This window comes from Periophthalmus magnuspinnatus, chromosome 23, assembly GCF_009829125.3.
Source record: "Periophthalmus magnuspinnatus isolate fPerMag1 chromosome 23, fPerMag1.2.pri, whole genome shotgun sequence".
NCBI lineage: Eukaryota > Metazoa > Chordata > Actinopteri > Gobiiformes > Gobiidae > Periophthalmus > Periophthalmus magnuspinnatus.
Window position 1 is genome coordinate 22,663,444 of NC_047148.1, and position 19,471 is coordinate 22,682,914.

Sequence of the window (19,471 nt, forward strand, 5' to 3'; positions counted from 1 at the left end):
GCGTGCTTGTGCGTGTTTTGTCCGTGTTTGTGCGTGTTTTGTGCGTGTTTGTGCGTGTTTTGTCCGTGTTTGTGCGTGTTTTGTTCGTGTTTTGTCCGTGTTTGTGCGTGTTTTGTCCGTGTTTGTGCGTGTTTTGTCCGTGTTTGTGCGTGTTTTGTCCGTGTTTGTGCGTGTTTTGTCCATGTTTCTGCGTCTTTTGTCCATGTTTGCGTGTGTTTTGTGCGTGTCTGTGTGTGTCTGTGTGTGTTTTTACGTGTTTGTGCGTGTTTTGTCCGTGTTTGTGCGTGTTTTGTCCGTGTTTGTGCGTGTTTTGTCCGTGTTTCTGCGTCTTTTGTCCATGTTTGTGTGTGTTTTGTGAGTGTCTGTGTGTGTTTTCACCTGTTTGTGCGTGTTCTAAACATGTGTAGGACTATGACACAGTGACATTGTGCGTACGCCTCACACACACGGCTCTTTTATTGTACTGCACACATGTAAGAGCAGCTCAGGAGACATATTGGATGCAGATGCCACAAAGAAAAACAGACGGGGTTAGTAAATTTGTGAGTGAGCATAAAATGTGATTTGAACCATACGCCAAAGTCATCTCCACCACCAGATCTCATCTCCATTTATGAGTGAATCACACTGCACCCATCTGCAGCCACTGACAACGCAGCGACGCACAAACACACTGGAGGCACGAAAAAGTGACATGAAAACACAAAATACACATTAATAATCAGGTTAATATCAAAGTGACTTATTATGTAGACGACTGCGGCGCTAATGTCTCAGGGAGCTGTGAAAAAAGCTGTTAACCGCTTTAAAATACACGATAAGAGGAACTTTATTTACTGCACTTACAACCAAACATCATCAAAATGCTATTGCTTTGCCTGGAATGTTCCACAGTCTGGCATTACACGAATCTTAACTCAATTACAGGTGATTTTATTGAGCAAAACGCGCTGAAAAACATCATTCTTACTGTGAGCGAGGTCTCTCTCCACAGATCTGACTTGTAACTTGGCCTGGTGGGATCACTTGCTTATCCGACTGGAGATAGATGAGATTAATACCGTACTGTGGGACATTTTAGACAAAGTTATAGAATACAGTACAGTACTCTCCACCAGAAAAGTTACACAGGACAAACACTTTACGCACTTTGGACAGTGTGAGTGTGATGTGTGCATGAGCGAAGAGGCGGAGGAGGTGGAGGTGGTGGAGGTGGTGGAGGTGGTGGAGGTGGTGGAGGTGGTGGAGGTGGGAGGGGCCAATGGCGCAGATTGGCAGCCTCACTTCTGTCAGTCTGGCCCAGGGCAGCTGTGGCCACAATAGAAGCCACAACAGAGTGTGGAGAGAATGAACAATGCACCCAAGTGTAAAGTGACTTTGAGCGTTTGGAAAAGTGAAAGTAAAATGAAAGTATTATTATTATTATTATTTGTATTGATTTATTTTTTATATTTTATTTTATTTTTATAATATAATGATTATGTTTATTTTTATTTTATGTTCTATATTATTATTTTTGTTTTACTCATTTTTATATTATTATTTATGTATTTATTTTTTTATATTATATATTTTTTATATTATAATTATTTTGTTTATTTTTACTAATATTATTATTATTATTTTATTTTATTTTTTATTATTATTAACATTATTATTTATTTTTATATGTATATTTTTCATTTTTATTTATTAATTTTAATATTTTATTTTTTTATATTTTATGTTCTATATTATTATTATTATTATTATTATTATTAAGAAGGCGTAAAAATAATAAAATACACCCCTGTGCAGATGAACAAAAGTACAAAATGGTTCATATTCATGTGTAAACAGTGGTTTACATTGAGTCTATTAAAGAATAACATCGCTCTTAAACAAACGCTCCTTTAACTCTTCTGTTCTTCTGCCTTTGTGACGCACAGGGTTTTGTTTTACCCCTGAACCACAGAATATATGAATGAACGTTCTCTATCGTGATCGGAGAAGTGTTCAAACTGCCCCGATTGTCGTCATATTGTTCGTTTTACACTTTCACAAATTGATCACCGCTTCCTCTCTTTTTACAGCCTTTCCTAAAAAGAACATCCGAGTTAAAAGAGACGTTAGCGTTTCTCCAAATTTGCATCATTTTTTTGGGGGGCGTGCGTCGATTTGCATACACACGTTCCTTTGTACATCATGTAATTCTTCTTCAGTTTGACAGGCCTGTATGAATATGTTGTCAGCTGCTACGCCCCCTGCTGAGACCGTTCTGACTTTCTCACTCTGTGAATTATTGAACGACCTGGAAGACGAGGCGGGCGGAGGAGAGGAGGCTGAGACGCGGAGAAAATCTTGACCAGCAGCTCATAGAAATTCAACATAAAGGGACACTGTGCTGTTGTTTCACTATCGCAATGTTTTTCTCATCGTTCCGCGGGTTTAAAAAAAAAATACCTTTACAGACGCCGCCGCCAAAAATAGCACAATTCCCTCACAGCATTAGTGTATTCTGTGCCATGTGGGAGCATTAATCACTTAGGCACACGCTGACCTCCTGTGTCAGCTCTAACGGCTCTTTTGTCTCCAGCTTTAGTCCTGCTCCGCGCCTCATATTCCCAACAGGGGGCGCTAATATTGTTCTAACATCGCCGCCGTGCCCCCCGTCGTACCTGTGCCAAGTCCTGCACTTTGGCACCGCTTTTCCCCCAGAATTATTTGCGTCTATCATCCTCTCGCGGCGTCAACTCAGAAGCTCCGCCGGCTGCAGCTCGTCTTTGTTTCTGAGGCGGGCGGGCGCTACGGGTTGGTGAGGGGTTGCATCAGACTGCGAAAGGGAGAGTTACACAGAGGGGAGTGCGGGAGGGAGGTGTGGGGGCTCGCTGTGTCTGCGCCGGGGTGCCGGGGAGCGCGGTAGGCGGGGGGTCGTAAATTAATCATTACTATAGACGGCTGAATGGATGTATTAGAGCCTGTCGCACTCATTAGCTCAGTCAATTCGGTGCACGCCAAGTACAGTACAGAGTCTATTTGTTAATCTGGGCGCTTTCATTTGCATTAATAGCCATATACTCATACATAAATTATACCCATATTTTAAAGCGTAATGGAATTCACGTTGAGTCTGTTTCTGTTGGATGCGAGTCAAAACAACTGAGGAAATTCTCTTCGTCTTCCTCTCGTACCTGGCCGCGCTCGATAGAAGTTGTGTAAATAGAGCATCCTCTCCTCACCTTCCGCTTCGGGGAGGAATGACATTGAGACACACGGAGAGACCATCTCCTAGGCAACAGATGTTTGGTGTTTGGGCACGGCGCAAGGTCAGACGGCATCCAGAAATAAAACAGGATCCCCCTTTATCCTCTTAACCAGTTCGTTTGCGGCAGAACGCGCGCCGGAAAAGAGGCTGCGTTCTGCGTAATTAAGAGAATGGAAGTTATAAGATGATGTCCGATCGCAAATGCAGGGTGCGTGCGTAAAAATGTGCGAGTTAAATCAGGTCTCGTCAGTCAAGTGCCCGAGGAATGTGCTTTTTCTTTTGCCGTGCTGGAGTAAAGTGTAATTGCGCCTCCACTGCAGTAGGTGGCGGTGGCGCGCTCGTCGTCAGAGCGTGCGCAGGTGGCGTTAGCTCGACGGTGTAGGGTTTGTGCGCGCGTACAAAGAGCAGGAGACGGTGAGCAAACCAAAAGAGACGCAATGGAAAAATATTTAACAGGGATGAAAAGAAAAGAGGAGATAGACGGAGGTAAAGAGTTGAACAAAAGTCACCCGAAAGAAAGACGAGGATGTAAAACGAACCGTACGTAGCTCTCGGCTTCACCGTCACCGCAAAACGCCGCGCTCATTGTGGCCATTAATCCTGACCTCCTCATTTTGATAAAAAGAAGAAAAAAAAAAAAAAACGGGACAAATTGTTTTATTCATTTTTGTCTTAACGTTGCTGATCAATGAATTCATTATTATTTATTTATTTTATTTATTTTAATGTATTATTTTGATATTTATTTAATTTTAACATATTATTCTGATATTTATTTAACTTTTATTTATTCAATTAATATTTATTTAATTTTTATTTATTCATTTAATATTTATTTAATTTTTATTTATTCATTTAATATTTATTTAACTTTTATTTATTCATTTGATAATCATTTTATTTTTATTTATTCATTTAATATTTATTTAATTTGTATTTATTCATTTTATAATAATTTTATTTTTATTTATTAATTTGATAATCATTTTATTTTATTAGATTTTATTAAATTTGTCAGTATAAAATGGTTCAGTCAGTTGGTTAAAAACGTTTATAGTTTAAAGGATTAATTTTTTTATGAATTTCAGGTAAATTGAGCATTTTAGATATTTTCTGTTACAGTTAAAAAAACAAAAACAATGTCAGAGTAATTTTGTTGTAAGTTGATCTATATATATATATTTTTTTTGTTGTATTTATAACAATTTTATCGACAAATTGTACTTTTATAGTTGCGGCGGAGAGTGGGCGGGGCTTAACAGAAAGTTCAAGCAACACAAACACTGTCAAACAAGTGATTTACGTTATTTATTCACCTTAAATATTTCACAGTTCTGTCGAGAGCACGTTTAGTGAATTTAATTTAACGTAACAAAAGTAAATAAGTCAAAACTGGGTGTAGATCTAAAACGTCGTAGCGTTTTAAATCGTGTTCGTGCGGTGAAACGCAGGGAACACGGGGAGTGTTTTTGGAGTCGTCCTGGTGTCATTAATAATCCAGGGAGAGTGGAGAAACTGCAAAGGCAAAATGAAGAAAACAAGACACCTGTGATTAATGATTTTATTTCCTGGGTTTATATTTAGCAGCATCAGATAAATGGGATAAAACAACAAGAATGACAAGAGCACGAGAAAAAAAGACCAAAACTGACCCAATTTCACACACGGACGCGTTTTCTTTTGTTCCTCGCTGAATATTTTAACGTGTTTGTCCAGCGATAGATATTTAACAGTGGTAAGTTTAACAAACAAACGCGCTCCCTGCAGTGTGGCGTTTGCGTGGCGTTTGCGTGGTCAGAAAACACGCTCCTCCGCTATCGACGTGTTTGAGTTGTGCAGAAATCGGCGGTGGAGTGGGACGTGCTAATTCCCTGGCAGACTGACAGAGGTTAAACGGGTGACTTGATGATTCAGTGTTTGGACCGTTGTAAATGTCAGTGAGAGGCGAGTTTAACAGTCTCGGAAATTTATGTCAGATGTGCGTCCGTGACTCATTCCACGATACAGTGTGCGTTTGGTATTGATCACGTGACGTAAACATCGAGACGGACGACGGGAAAACGTTGTCTGATTTGCCGCTACGTCAACAAACATGATTCTTATTCCGTTATGAGGATGTTGACACTCAGGAGATCTTTAATTATTAATATAAACAAATTAAAAATACCAAAATATACAGTTGTAAACAAATCTGATATTATTGTATTTTAGCCATTTATTTATTTATTTATTTTTATATGTTATTACATTTTTTATTTTTTATTTTTATTTTATTATATATATTTTTACCAATTTATTTATCATTTTTTAATCTGTTTTTGCATTTTTTTACGTATTTATTTTATTATAAATATATATTTTTTTAACTAATTTATTTAGAAGGTCCAATATTCCTTACGTAAATTTACTCAAAAATACCAAAATACACATTTATAAGCAAACATTGTATTTTACCCATTTATTATTTACATTTTTTATCCATTATTACATTTTTTTTAATTTTATTTATTTATTTTATTATATATATTTTTTAACCAATTTATTTAGCAGGTTCAATATTCCTTATGCATACGTATATTAAATTTGCTCAAAAATACCAAAATATACAGTTATAAGCAAACATCGTATTTTCTCCATTTATTATTTTTATTTTTTTGTATCTGTTATTACATTTTTTATATATTTATTTATTTTATTATATATATTTTTTAACCAATTTATTTAGAAGGTTTCGTGTTCCTTTAGCGTAGCATGGTCTGTAAAATAAACTTATGGGCGTCAGTGGCTCAGTTGGTAGAGCGTTTGTCCATTGATCTGGAGGTTGTTGGTGTGATTCCAGCTCCCACACATGAATACTGTCATTGTGTCCTCGGGCAAGACACTTAACCCCCCTCGCCCCAGTGTCTGTGTGTTTCCTTTGAGTGTTTTGAAGGTGGAAAAGTGTAACTGCTCACTGTTTGTTATGGAGAATGAATGAAAATGTCCATAAAGTTAAACGTCAAACTGTTTTTCTTGCACGTTCCATGAGTTTACGCTGCGTCTGAGGGGTCCACGTTTTCCACAGTGTCACTTATAAACATGTGTAAATGGACATGTATGTGTGTGTGTGTAGTCTGTATGAAGCCTGAGTGTGTACATGTGTGTATGTTACTGTATTTTCTGCACTAAAAGTCGCACTTTTGGAGGAGGAGTTCGAGTATCTCAGGGTTTTGTTCTCGAGTGTGAGTGTGTCTCTCTGGTCTGGGAAAACCTCAGGGTCCCACTGTAGGAGCTGGAGGACGTGTCTGGGGTGAGGGAAGTCTGGGCGTCTCTGTTTAAACTCAATTTCACCGAGGGCCACATCGTCAAAATGGTTGCACTCAAATTTGCATAGATGTAAAAAAAAAAATCACTGTGTAACCGCGTATCTCCTGATAAACTGACATTTTAAGACGGTCATACGTTTTAATTTACCTCGTCGCGGGCCATATAAAATGACGTGGCGGGCCGAATTTGGCCCCCGGGCCTTGAGTTTGACACATGTGGTTTAGACTGACGACCCTGGAGAAGAGGAAGAACATGGAGGGATGAAGTCGCACCCCTGGACTAGTTCGTCCAGGGGTGCGACTTATACTCAGATGCGGTTTATACGTGAAATACAGAGGTCCCTCGTTTTGCGCCGGGGGTCACGTTCTAAAAATAACCCGTAATAAAGCGTTTATTTTGTACGATTATATTGAATAACACTTTGCAGTTAGTAAAGTTTATCTGTGAGTCTGAGTTGTCGTCGGAGTCTCTGCACAAACGTGAGAATGACTAAAGCCACCTACTTGTACTGCTGAATAAAACATGGCGCTGACTGCATCCCCCGTACTCCGGCGTGTTAGTAGTACTGTGTTACTGCAGATTATGTGTACTTATACTGTACCACAGCACCTGCCTCGAGTGTGCGCCTCACGGTCAGGACGCCAGAGAAGTGTAACTCTATGAGCGCGAGTGTTTACGTGCTGCTCACAACAGCTTACAAGAGGACACGGGAAGAAGTGTGTGGGCGGACTTTGGCAACACAACGATAACGAAAAAAAACACACACACTACTGCTGCTGCCTCTGTGTTTAAAACATAAATTTGTAGTATCCATAACGGCGGAGAAAAAGCTCCCAGCACAAGTCGCTCCGTCTTATCTTTATCGCCCAACGGCTGCTTTATATAGTGCTATCTTTGAGTCGAGATGCAAACCCGAGTGTGCGATAACATTGTTGCGTTTGTGCGTTTGTGCGTCTGCTTTGCGGAGCGTGTCGGACATTAGCTGGACCCCCGCCGCCCGCCCGACTGGGAGCGTCGCATCTGGAGTGAAAAGACACATGTTGCGGTGGCTTTTCCGTCTCTCTTTTCCAGCCAAACGCGCACGCAATCGAATAAAACGCGTTGTGTAGCGTCTAAATGAGCCGCGCACGGGGAGTATGTGAAAGTGAGCGCCGCCGACGTTTCTTGATCGATTTTGCCGTAAAAGTGCGCTCAGTAGCTGCCCATTAAAACTCTGATCTCATCGATATGTGCGCGGTGTACGCCTCTAAATTATTCACCTCCTCTTTCTCTCACTCCTGTCTCACTCCGTTTTAAACTCAACTCTGTTCTTTATGTTTTCCTCTTTCGCTTGTTTACTCATTTCCATAGCGTCCCTTGAACCGCTCGCTCTCCCCTGGACCGTCAGCCTTGCGGCGAGCGTCAGCCATCGCTCCTGTTCATTTATTAATACCTGTGCTGATGGTGTAGACGCACACACACACACACACAGAGTCACACACACACACAGCGGGCCCCCGTCTGCTCACACACACTCAGACGCTGCACTAATGTCCCCAGAGGAGCCGGGGCCCTGTGTGTCTGAGCTCACACTCGCTTACGGTGCAGGAAAGTGCCCTTTGTGAGAGGACAAGGAGCATCAATCTGACTGCTGCAGCGACACACACTCCGACACACACTCCAGCACACACTCCGACACACACTCCGACACACACTCCGACACACACTCCAACACACACTCCGACTGCAGCAGCACACACTCTGCACACACTCTAACTGCATCTACACACACTCCGACTGCATCTGCACACACTCCGTCACACACTCTGACACACACTCCGACTGCAGCAGCACTCACTCTGACACACACTCTGACACACACTCCAACACACACTCCGACTGCAGCAGCACACACTCTGCACACACTCTAACTGCATCTACACACACTCCGACTGCATCTGCACACACTCCGACACACACTCTGACGCTCTTTTTGTCCTGAACATCAAGTCTTTAACATCCCCTGGACATGTTCAAAATGTGTTTATTTATTTTTCATTTATTTTTGTATAATTGAAACCACAGAAATATGATTTAAATGATTAGGAAGAATCGTGCAAAATATGAGTCAGGACAGTTCACACCTTAGGGCAGTTCACACCTTAGGGCAGTTCACACCTTAGGGCAGTTCACACCTTAGGACAGTTCAGTGTTGTGTTTTTGCTCCTGATGATTTACTTAAAACATGAAGTGTTTAACATCGACTGCAGATGTGTTAAATACTTAAACATGTATTTGTATTTTTTCATTTTATTTTTGTATAATTGAAACCACAGCATTATGAGTTATGTAAAATATGACTCAGGACAGTTCACACCTTAGGGTTGTTCAGCGTAATTATTTTTTTTGCATTTAACAAAAATGCCTGGTTATTTACTTAAAATTGATTGGAAATTTACTTTAACCCTCTGATGCATGAATTATGAAAAGCCTTGGTCAAGATTTTTTTCTGAAGTGTTTTTATTCTTCTCAGGACGTGAAACAACATTGTGAACTGCCTTTAAAAATGAATTAACTTGTGTTTTATTGCAAATATACAGACACATGTTTCTTTTTATGCTTTGAAAAACATTTTAACATTTTTTTGGGGGAAATTTCAACACTGATTAGATGCAACGTTTAGGCCTGAATAAGAAAAACAATCAGAGGAAATTTACTTGCAGTTACACCGACTGACCACTGAATTGACGTCAATGGAGTGTGGCAGCAGAGAGCACTCCAGAGGCTGATGTGCAGTTTCACCACATAAACCAATGCATTAAAGAGAAAGTTATGTTTTAGTAGCTGTCCACTGCACCAGAGGGTTAAATAGCAGTGTTTATAGTATTTATTGTGTAATTATAATTGGACTATGCTAACAGGAGGTAGATAACCCATAAGAGAAGTGAACAAATATAATAATAATACATTTTTATACATTTTTATTTATATAGCGCTTTTCAAGACACTCAAAGACACTTTACAAAGATACAAACATTTAAAATCAACACTCATAATAATTAAAGATTAAAAGCAGCTTTAAACAGGTGAGTCTTTAGGTGTTTTCTGAAGGTGGTGAGGGCGGTGCAGTCTCGGAGTTGTTGTGGTAGTGAGTTCCAGAGGGTGGGGGCAGTGATGGAGAAGGCTCTGTCTCCAGGTCCGGAGCTCGGTCCTACAGGGGAGGGACAGGAGGTTTGCGTTTGAGGAGCGGAGGGAGGGAATATACACAAAAAGATCCTCCATTCAGACCGATATTACACAGCAGAGTCTTCAGAACATGAGCGCAGAAACGTTCACTCTTAAAAACGTTTGTTGCGTTGACATAATTCAGTTTTCTTTCGCGGTTGAACCTGAATGGACCAACGAAAACTGTCCCCGCTGAGGGATTACACAAATATACTGCAAATACTTGCATTTTTTCACATGAAAGCATCAACAAACTGACATAGAAACACGCCGCCGCTGCCGCGTCTTTCCAAACAGGAAGTGATCACGGCTCCAGTTCACTTTACATTATAAAACCGTGTCCACTGCTGCCGTCGCGCTCGTCGTTTTGGTCTTAAATGTTCGTGTTAACCCGCTCTACGTGATCCTGGGGGTTTTATGTACACCTACCTTCCCCGACGTCACCTCACACGCAGCGTCGTCCGTCGTTTCAACGCCATTTTAACCTAAAACATGCACCGTTTCGGCCTCACGAAGTCGCGCCGTTACACTGAATAACCCACAAAGACGAATCGCCGTTTATTGAGCCTTTTCACCTTTTTAAAAAAAACAACAAACAAGTCGCGTTATGAAATCTGTCCCGTTAAAAACCCCGAGTCCAAAGTGGCGTTGGAGCCGGACTCTGGACGTGCAGCTGCTCCCCTGCGCTTCCCTCTGTGCCTATATTTAGCTGTTCATGTGCTGTAATGATGCAGTTTGGACAGAGGCCTGTGACATTGAACCTAGAGATGTCAAGACTATTCCTTTAGTTCATAATATAACTGCAAAAACTAAAAAAAACAACAACTGTGCAAATAACCTGGAGCTTTAACCTGTAAAACGTCAAATCTGGCTGTTTATGTTTACGTTTGAGTGAGTTTTTGTTTGATTTTATGCATGAATTTGAGGAATTGTAACAAAAAAACAACAGTAATTAAAGATAAATGAAGGTTTTTGGTGTCAATAATCATGAAAAAACACAAATTTGCATGCGTTTTTTCAAAAATAATCAAAGAAATTCAATATTTTGTCTCTCCTAATAACAGTAAATACATTGCGTGAGTGTAGTATTTAGCGTATAGCGTGTATTGTCCAGTATTTTGGAGTATTTGCGCTGGTTTAGCCGTTTTCCTCTGCCTTTTCCGTGCATTTGAACGTGTCGTGAAGCCTCTCTCTCGTCTCTCTAGTTGTTGTGCAGACCAGTGTTCAAACCACCTGCTGTTCCGGGGCTATTTATTCTGCGGAGCACCAGGAATGTCAGCGAAGCATATAAATCGTTGATGTCGTCGCCATCTAGAGGCGTCTGTGCGCGCTGCAGCTCGCGTTCAATGCCTTAGACGTGAGGTTTTATTGAATCTGATGACCCTTGACTGTTAAAATTGGGGTCCGGGCTCCCTGAGGGTAAAGGAGATATTGCATAGGCAGCGGGGTAATCACGGGGAGATTACGGTGCTCCTGCTGACTTTATTCTCACTGATATGACCAAACCGAGCACTAAAAGCTTCATAGATTAAAAAATACATCACCGCGGCTGTCTCGCTGGTTAATGACGTCCAACCCGCCCACCGCTGTATGAATTGCACAAAAGGGGCCGACAATTACTCCAAGGTGATTAAAAAAGAAAACAAACATGATGGACTATTGTGGGGCTTTGTAATAAAGAGAGCGGCACATATGTAAACATGTAGTCGTTGCGATCAGTCACGAGCAAATGAGGATTTATACCTGCAATAAGCGGCGTGCGTGGGACATGATGAAGACCGTCAGCGTGGGCAGAGATTAGCGGGACGCGTTTTGAGCAGGTTTTACAGGAGGAGGGGCTCGGACGACTGTTTAGATGTGTCAAACTCAAGGCCCGGGGGTCAAATGCGGCCCGACCACGTCATTTTATGTGGCCGGCGAGAAGGTAAATTAAGACTTGACTGTCATTTTAAAATAAGTCTGTGCTGCTTTAATGTTTGCACTGACAATAAACTAAGTGACACTGAGAAATATTTGCAAATAATCATCACAAATTGTTCAGGAAGAGGAAAGTTGTCGGCGTGGAAGGGAGTTTCAAGAAAGACGCTAAAGGTGAATACAAGTTTGTGCTTTAAGGAGGAAATCTGTGTGTTTTTTGTGTTTTGAGGCGCGGTCGGTACAATCTACGTCGATGTTTTGACACCAAACACGGAGCTAAGTGTGAAAAAGTTAAACTGCAAGAAAAACAACAAATTGTCCAATAATTAAAAGTCTGTTTTTGAAGCAGAGCTGAAGGTTCTGACCAGATCCACACGTTTAAAAATGTCAATTTATCAGGAAATACACAGTTACACGGAATTACACAGAACTTGAATAAGTAATAAACACAGAAATGGTTATTTAACAAGTTTTAAAACAGTTACATTTATTTTACATGACATTTGTTTACATTTAGTGACATTTACTCTGCCACAGTCACATCTGGCCCTTGATGGCGGCCATTTTGCTGATGAAAATGAATTTGACGCCCCTGGTTTAGATAATCTTTACGTGTTCATTTATTCGCTAAATCCTTAATAAAAAAGTTTTTTAAAAAAGCCTGAATCACTCGTCTTTGTTCATCAGATTAACGTGTATTCATATAACGTGTCCTCACCGCTTTATGTTAACATTTTGTCGCCGTATTTCGTCCGCAGCGAACACCTGTCCTGCTCCTTTTCCTTCTTCCTCCACGGCGAGAGTAACGTGTGCACGAGCGTGGAGATCGCCCAGCATCAGCCCGCCTACCACGTCAACGAGCACCACATCCGACTGGCTCAGACCTGCAGCGCTCCAGTACAAGGTAAACGTCGCGTTGTTTCCGTGGAAGAAGATCCCAGTACGTTAAAGACGCAGTTAAGACACTTGTTTTGCGTTTCAGTTTCTGTCTAAGTGGTGGTTTGTCTCTTATTACGGACACAAAAACAAAATAAATGATCACTTCCTGTTTGGAACAAGGTGTCTAGCGGGTTAGCCATGTCCGTTCTTATAAACCAAGGGTGTCCAAACTATGGCCCAGGGGCTAAATACGGCCCTCAGACCAGTTTTTATCGGTCCTTAGGCTTCCTGCTGAACACGCCCAATTGATCATAAACAGCACGGTTAACAGCAAATTAAACTATTTCTACCACTATAACTTCAAACATCACTTTGTACTGCATTTATCACCGCTTTGTCGCTCTCCGCTTTGAATATTTTTTGAAAAGTGGCCCTCGATAAAAAAAAGTTTGAGCCCTCCTGATATAAACAGTCTATAATTGTAACGTGAGAGAGACAAAATACAAAATGGCGGCGTGAAATCAAACAAATATGACCCAGATATTTGCACAAATGTTTAGACGGTGGAGTGAAAAAAAACGTATGTAAAGTAAATTCTTAATCGTTTATTTTGTCCCGTTTGTTTTCGCAGTCGTCTTGAGTCCGTACGGTCTGAGGGGGATTCTGACAGGACAGGCCTTCAAGATGAGTGACCCGGCCGCCCGTAAACTGATGGAGGAGTGGAGCTACTTCTACCCCACCGTGCTCCAGAAGAAAGACGGCGACAAGCAGAAAGAGTCGGCGTTTGACCGCAGCGACCACATGGCGGTGGAGGTCATCGTAGGTGAGGACGACGTTGTGCTGCAGGTTTCTGTGAGGAAAGGCGGTTTATTTTCAACAACAAGAAAAAAAAAAAAAAAAACAGCCGAGAGGTGACAGGTGACGCTCCAGGACGACACTCGTCTTTTACTCTGAGTTATTTTGACCTGATTAGCTCCAAATCTGTCTCCTGCTCAAGTCAAATGTTTTCCCAACTTACTGTTCTACATAGGATGCTACAATTATAACTTAGTGTTCTTTGTAGGATGCTACGCTAATAACATACTGTTCTACATTAGGATGCTACGCTAATAACTTACTCTTCTACATAGGATGCTACAATTATAACTTAGTGTTCTACATAGGATGCTACGCTAATAACATACTGTTCTCCATAGGATGCTACGCTAATAACATACTGTTCTACATAGGATGCTACAATAATAAGTTACTGTTCTACATAGGATGCTACAATTATAACTTACTGTTCTACATAGGATGCTACAATAATAAGTTAGTGTTCTTTATAGGATGCTACACTAATAACATACTTTCTACATAGGTTGCTACAATTATAACTTACTGTTCTACATAGGATGCTACAATTATAACATACTGTTCTTTATAGGATGCTATAATCATAATTTAGTGTTCTACATAGGATGCTAAAATTATGTATAACAAATTCATTATATTTACTATTTTACAATTGTTTGGGATTTAGTTTTAAGTTTTTAGTTTTAATCTCGACCTCGACATAAACCTCATCGGTCGAGTGGTCAGATCCATTGACCCACAGGTTGCTGGTGCAATTCCAGCGACTCCCACAGATCAATCCTGTCGTTGTGTCCTTGAGCAAGACACTTAACCCTCCCCGATCTCTGTGTCTGCGCAGTTTCTTGATTTAAAGCGCTGTGTGTGTGTCTTGAAGGTGGAAAAGCGCTTTATAAAAATGTGACTATTTAATTGTTTACACTATTATTTCAACCCAAAAAGTAAAAGATATAAAGAAACGAACATAACGATTTATTTAACCATAATTACTTTGCGTAAATGTTGTGCCTAACGTTAAATCTTCGCGTTTTGTTAAAGGGGAAGTTTAAATGCTGCGTCTCATTGTCGCCGTTGAGTTTTAAAGTGGATATTTTGATGGTAAAATCTTGTTTTTTGTCGCTCGTAGGTGGCGTGAGGATGACTTACCCCGCGGCCTTTGTGCTCATCGCCCAGGGGGACGTCCCGGCGGAGCAGCCCCCACCCGCCCCCGCGGCGCCGGGCCTGATGAGGGAGCAGATCCACTGCAGCGTCCCCCTCACGCCCCCCACGTCCCCGGAGCAGCCGTGTTCAGGTAACGCCCGACGGAACCAGACGCAAACACTTAACGAGCGTCGGGTTTTGTCGCGCTCAAGTGTCGTTTTTGATCTCGTTGCAGCGGACAGCGGCTTCGTGACCTCCGTCTCCAGCGTCCCCACGCCCGACATCAACATGGGGGTCACAAACATGAGCCCGAAGCATTCTGGGAAAAAGATAACGTGTCAGGTGGTTCATCAGGCCTGGAGGGAGTGTTACCTTAATCAACCCCAGTAAGTAATTCCCCGAGTGTGTTTTTGGCACGAGGGCTGTTGAGCTGATGCAGACGAGCGTGTTCTCAATGAGCCGTTTGATCCCCGCAGACAAAATCAACCAACTGAGGTGACGCCGAAGAAAGAGCCGCCGAGTGGAGCCGCCACGTGGGACTTTAGTGATCTGGGGACGAGGACGGTCTGCCACTGCTCCAGGTATTTCATCATGTTTTTACCGTATTTGTATTAATGTGTACGAGCGGGCCCTGGTTTATCTCGGGGGTTTCGCTCTAAAAATAACCCGCAACAGCTTTATTTTTACATTATTCTCTTTGTTTTTGTCTGTAAAACCCCTCACCACACACTTTATACACTTTTCTCACTCAGGCGTTAACATTTTCTCACATTTCTCTCTTGTTTAAACTCTCTCAAAATTCAAACTTTCATAGATTTTTAAAAATAAGTACAGTTTTATAGAACGAAACCAAACGTCAAGACCTGTTTTCAGGCCCAAATATTTGTTTAAGAAATAAAAATCTAAATGTTTTCCTTTACTGTAAATAAAAATGATCCATCCTTCCATGTTCTTCGTCTTATCCGGGTCGCGGGGGCCACAGTCTAAGCAGGGACTCCCAAACTTCCCTCACCCCAGACACGTCCTCTCGCTCCTCTGCTGGGACCTCAGGGTGTTCCCAGTCCAGCAGAGAGTCCCTCCAGAGTGTCCTGGGTCTTCCCCGCATCCTCCCGGTGGGACACGCCCGGAACACCTCCCTAGAGGAGCGTCCTGAGCGGCTCTACTCCGAGCTCCTCACCCTGTCTCTAAGGGAGCACTCAGTTCCCCTACGGAGGAAACTCACTTCAGCCGCTTGTGTCCACGTCCTCGTCCTTTCGGTCATTACCCCGGCGAGGGCAGGAGCGTAGACTGAGGTGAATCGAGAGCTTTGCCTTTGGACTCAGCTCCTTGTTCGATACAGCGGGTAATAAAAATGACAGCTTTTAGAAATACTGTAACTAATTAAATTTTAATGATCAGCCTACGTGGTTGGACACATAAATGATTAATAGTGAGCGAGTATTTCACAGTTACTCTGACCGCGCCTCTTCGTCCTGCGATCCAACGTTTATGTAAATTTGTCTGAACACGGCACGGAGGAGACTGATGGACAATGGTCTACAGTCCAACAGCCAATCAGGACGCACGACACAATGGTCTACAGTCCAACAGCCAATCAGGACGCACGACACAATGGTCTACAGTCCAACAGCCAATCAGGACGCACGACACAATGGTCTACAGTCCAACAGCCAATCAGGACGCACGACACAATGGTCTAAAAAAATGCACACAAAAAATCGTCGAAACAGCGAGACCGCGAAAGGTGAACTGCGTTATAGCGAGGGACAACTCCTGCTTATTAACACTTTATTTTACTTTATTTCTTTATTTTAATGCTGTCATGTGCTCTGTTGACCTGTTTGTGTGATGTTTATTGTTTTTTTTTTTATCTTGTTTTTAATGTCGTACAGCACTTTGGTCGGCTCTGGTTGTCGGAAGATGCTGTAGAAATAAAGTTTGATCGATTGATTGAACTGTCGTGTACAAAATGTGCAGTACTAGTATTTCCTTAAACAGTGTAGTATCATGTATTATAATGATGGTACGTTGCACATTTCTCTAACTTGCTTTTCGTTCTTTTTTTTCCCTGCAGGACTAAGCCGCTAAAGTCCAGTGTCACCGGCGCGTCCACTGCCAACCCCCACACGTGTAACTCCGCCCAGATGTCCGCCCTGTACACCCCCTCTACTCCCAAACACAAGACCAGCGACAAGTCCGAGAAATCCGATAAGCAGTCCAAGAGAGCGGCCATGATCCCCTTCCACCTGCGCGTGTCGGCGTCGCAGGAGGGATCTTCAGACCAGGACTCCTCCGCCGCTCCGTCTTTAGGGACTTTAGTGCCTCTGGACCCTCCTTTAGAGCCGTTAGCCCCTCTCCCGACCTGCAAGTATTCCAAACCGCTGTCCAATAACAGGAAAGTCCCGGAATCCCTGCTCCACTCTCCCGTGTCTCCTCTTCCTCCGACGCTAAGCCCTCATCCGAGAGCGCTGGAGCCGGACTTAGTGGACGGGCTGGTGGACATGGGCGTTTGTCCGGACGGGGCTATGGGGATGATCACGAGCGAGACGGCGGCGTACAGCGCTTTGTTGAGACAGAGGGAGAGCGGCGCCGACTGGTGGAAGGGATTCAGGACGCCCAAGACGGATAAAACGGAGTTCAAACCTCCAGAACTTCCCGCTGACGTCCCGGAGGAGATGCAGACGGAGGCGGTGACGGAGACGACGCCATTGAAACGGTACGACAACACGGGATTTTAACACTGAGGCTGTACTAACGATTCTCATTCCTTCTTTCAGACTTTACACTCAGACTTGCCAAAGTTTTAAGATCTCAGAAGAGAAAGTGAAGGAGCACGTCCAGGCTTTAGGTCTTTACCCGGTGACAGGTTTGGAGACGCTGCGGGAGCCGGGAGACGATCCGTACGACTTTAAAGAAGGAGCGTACGAGTACACCTTCTCCTCGTCCAAAAGACTCAAAGGTCAAGGACGAGAGCCCAGCAAGCGCGCCAAGGTAGGACGCCATCCAGTTTATCTGCACTTGGTTTGAAAATCCTCCGGTTAAGATAAATAAAAACGAGTAAAACGTGACTGAACGACGCAACCGAGGCATTTTGTAAAACCTTTAGTCCGGTTATAACTACAGTATTTTCTGGATTATAAGTGTTTCATCTTTTTTCGTAGTTTGTCCGGGGGGTGGGACTTATACTCAGATGCGACTTGTATGTGAAATATGTTTTTTTTCTTCAATATTATGCATTTTTTGGCTGGTGCGACTTATACTCCAGAAAATACAGTATTTATTTGAATAGGAACAGGTTTAACAAACACAGAGGAACAAGTAGGTTTAAATAATCTGATGGAATTAGCACAGATACTGTATTTTCTGGACTATAACTGGACGATAACACACGGACGACCACACGAGGGCGCTCTAGACTTGTACCAGTGTCTACTCCTCCTGAACCACATTTAAAATATCAACATTACGGTGATTTAAAAGACAAAAAAGACTGATTCATCTTCCTCTGGAGCAACACGAGGATGAAGTTTCAGTGGATTTATTGATTTGTAGTGAGATCCAGAGTAAACTCGTTGTTTTTTCTGCTTTATTTATCTGATTAACTGTTAATATCTTACGTTAACAAACCAGACACGTGTTCAGTTCTGTCTGTGCTTCATGTCGCTGAATAAATATAAATGCGTTACGTTAGCGTGATGTACTGATATTCACATTTTATTATTATTATTAGAACTTTTTTTTTAATTATTTATGAAAAAAAAACAGTATAGTACAAAACACAACGGGATTTGACAAGAGATAGACAAGAAAATGATAAACTTGGTACAAAACAGGACAAGAAAAAGAAATAAAACGATGGTCAGAGCGTGGGGCGGGTTGAGGGGGCGGGGCCTTACAATGAGCTAATGTTTTATTATTGAGCAGGTAAAATGAATGAATGATGAATAGTTTTGACAGTTTCCGGGTCGAGTCTCCATTCTCTTTTATTTATTTCCCTCCTTTTCCTTTCTCCCTTTCCTTTCCTTCCTCTCCCCTCTTTTTTTTTACCCCTATAGCGTCAGATCCGATCGTCGCGGTTGCAGACTTTCCATTTCCGTAACGCTGCGACCGCTCGTGCTCTCGCGTAAATCCAAGCGGCGTCTCAAAGCAGAGGCACGAGGCTCTTTAAATATGTCACTGTCATTACGGTCATGTGCTTACGTAGACGACCAATCAGAGCGCAGGGCCAGTTATTCGACGCGTCAAAGGAAAAATACGGATGGATAGATGTGTAAAATAGAAGAAGCTGCGTGAAAAAATGCTAAAACGTGCTCAGTTCTTGAAGTGTTAAAGATAAAATGTCTGTTTTTGGTCTCAGATTTTGTAAAATAACTGTCCAGTGTGACTTTTTTGCGTTTTTTTCCTTTGTTATTATGGTTTATTTTTGGCTGGTGCGACTTATACTCCAGAGCGACTTACCGCAGAGACAGAAACACTCATTCATGTCCAATCAGATTAATAGTTTTTATTATGTAATCAGTGGAAAATAAACAGATAAAACGCTGTCGTGATGCCAGTAACTGCAGGAGAGTGTTCCACATAGTTGTTCCCGGGACATCGTGTAATATCAGCGGGACAGAAATGACTTAAAGGGGCGGCGTTAACTGTTCAAACTAAAACATGTTTGTGAGTCACGCTCCAGAATCAGGTACATGTCCTGAGTCGAGTTTATTACCAACATCACAACAAAACCGGGCGCAGTGATTGACAGATTTGTGGTTGAACGCTCGATTGGTTTTTACGATTTTTTTTTTTTTTTTTTTATATTCAACAGGGGGAAGAGCTAACCAACGGTGATTCACTGTCGGAATCAAAGGACGCCATGTCCATTTTCAGCTCGGCTCAGGTCGAGACAGGTGAGAAAAACGTTTTACAGGACGTTTTGTGTTT

General features: G+C 42.2%; 2 protein-coding genes across 3 annotated transcripts in view; both read left to right on the forward strand.

The window, feature by feature from the left end:
- mtfp1 (mitochondrial fission process 1) overlaps nt 1-19,471 on the forward strand; it is a 195,816-nt gene that overhangs the window by 92,800 nt on the left and 83,545 nt on the right. The gene's annotated exons all lie outside the window — the stretch shown is intronic.
- Nucleotides 1-19,471, forward strand: part of LOC117391698 (mediator of RNA polymerase II transcription subunit 13-like) — a 100,261-nt gene that overhangs the window by 71,718 nt on the left and 9,072 nt on the right. For both annotated transcript variants that reach the window (XM_033989578.2, XM_055231870.1), the window contains exons 5-12: nt 12,430-12,575; nt 13,182-13,373; nt 14,529-14,693; nt 14,778-14,928; nt 15,019-15,123; nt 16,617-17,258; nt 17,320-17,533; nt 19,356-19,437. In XM_033989578.2, coding sequence (XP_033845469.1) covers nt 12,430-12,575; nt 13,182-13,373; nt 14,529-14,693; nt 14,778-14,928; nt 15,019-15,123; nt 16,617-17,258; nt 17,320-17,533; nt 19,356-19,437 — 1,697 coding nt within the window. The remainder of the gene's footprint in view (nt 1-12,429; nt 12,576-13,181; nt 13,374-14,528; nt 14,694-14,777; nt 14,929-15,018; nt 15,124-16,616; nt 17,259-17,319; nt 17,534-19,355; nt 19,438-19,471) is intronic.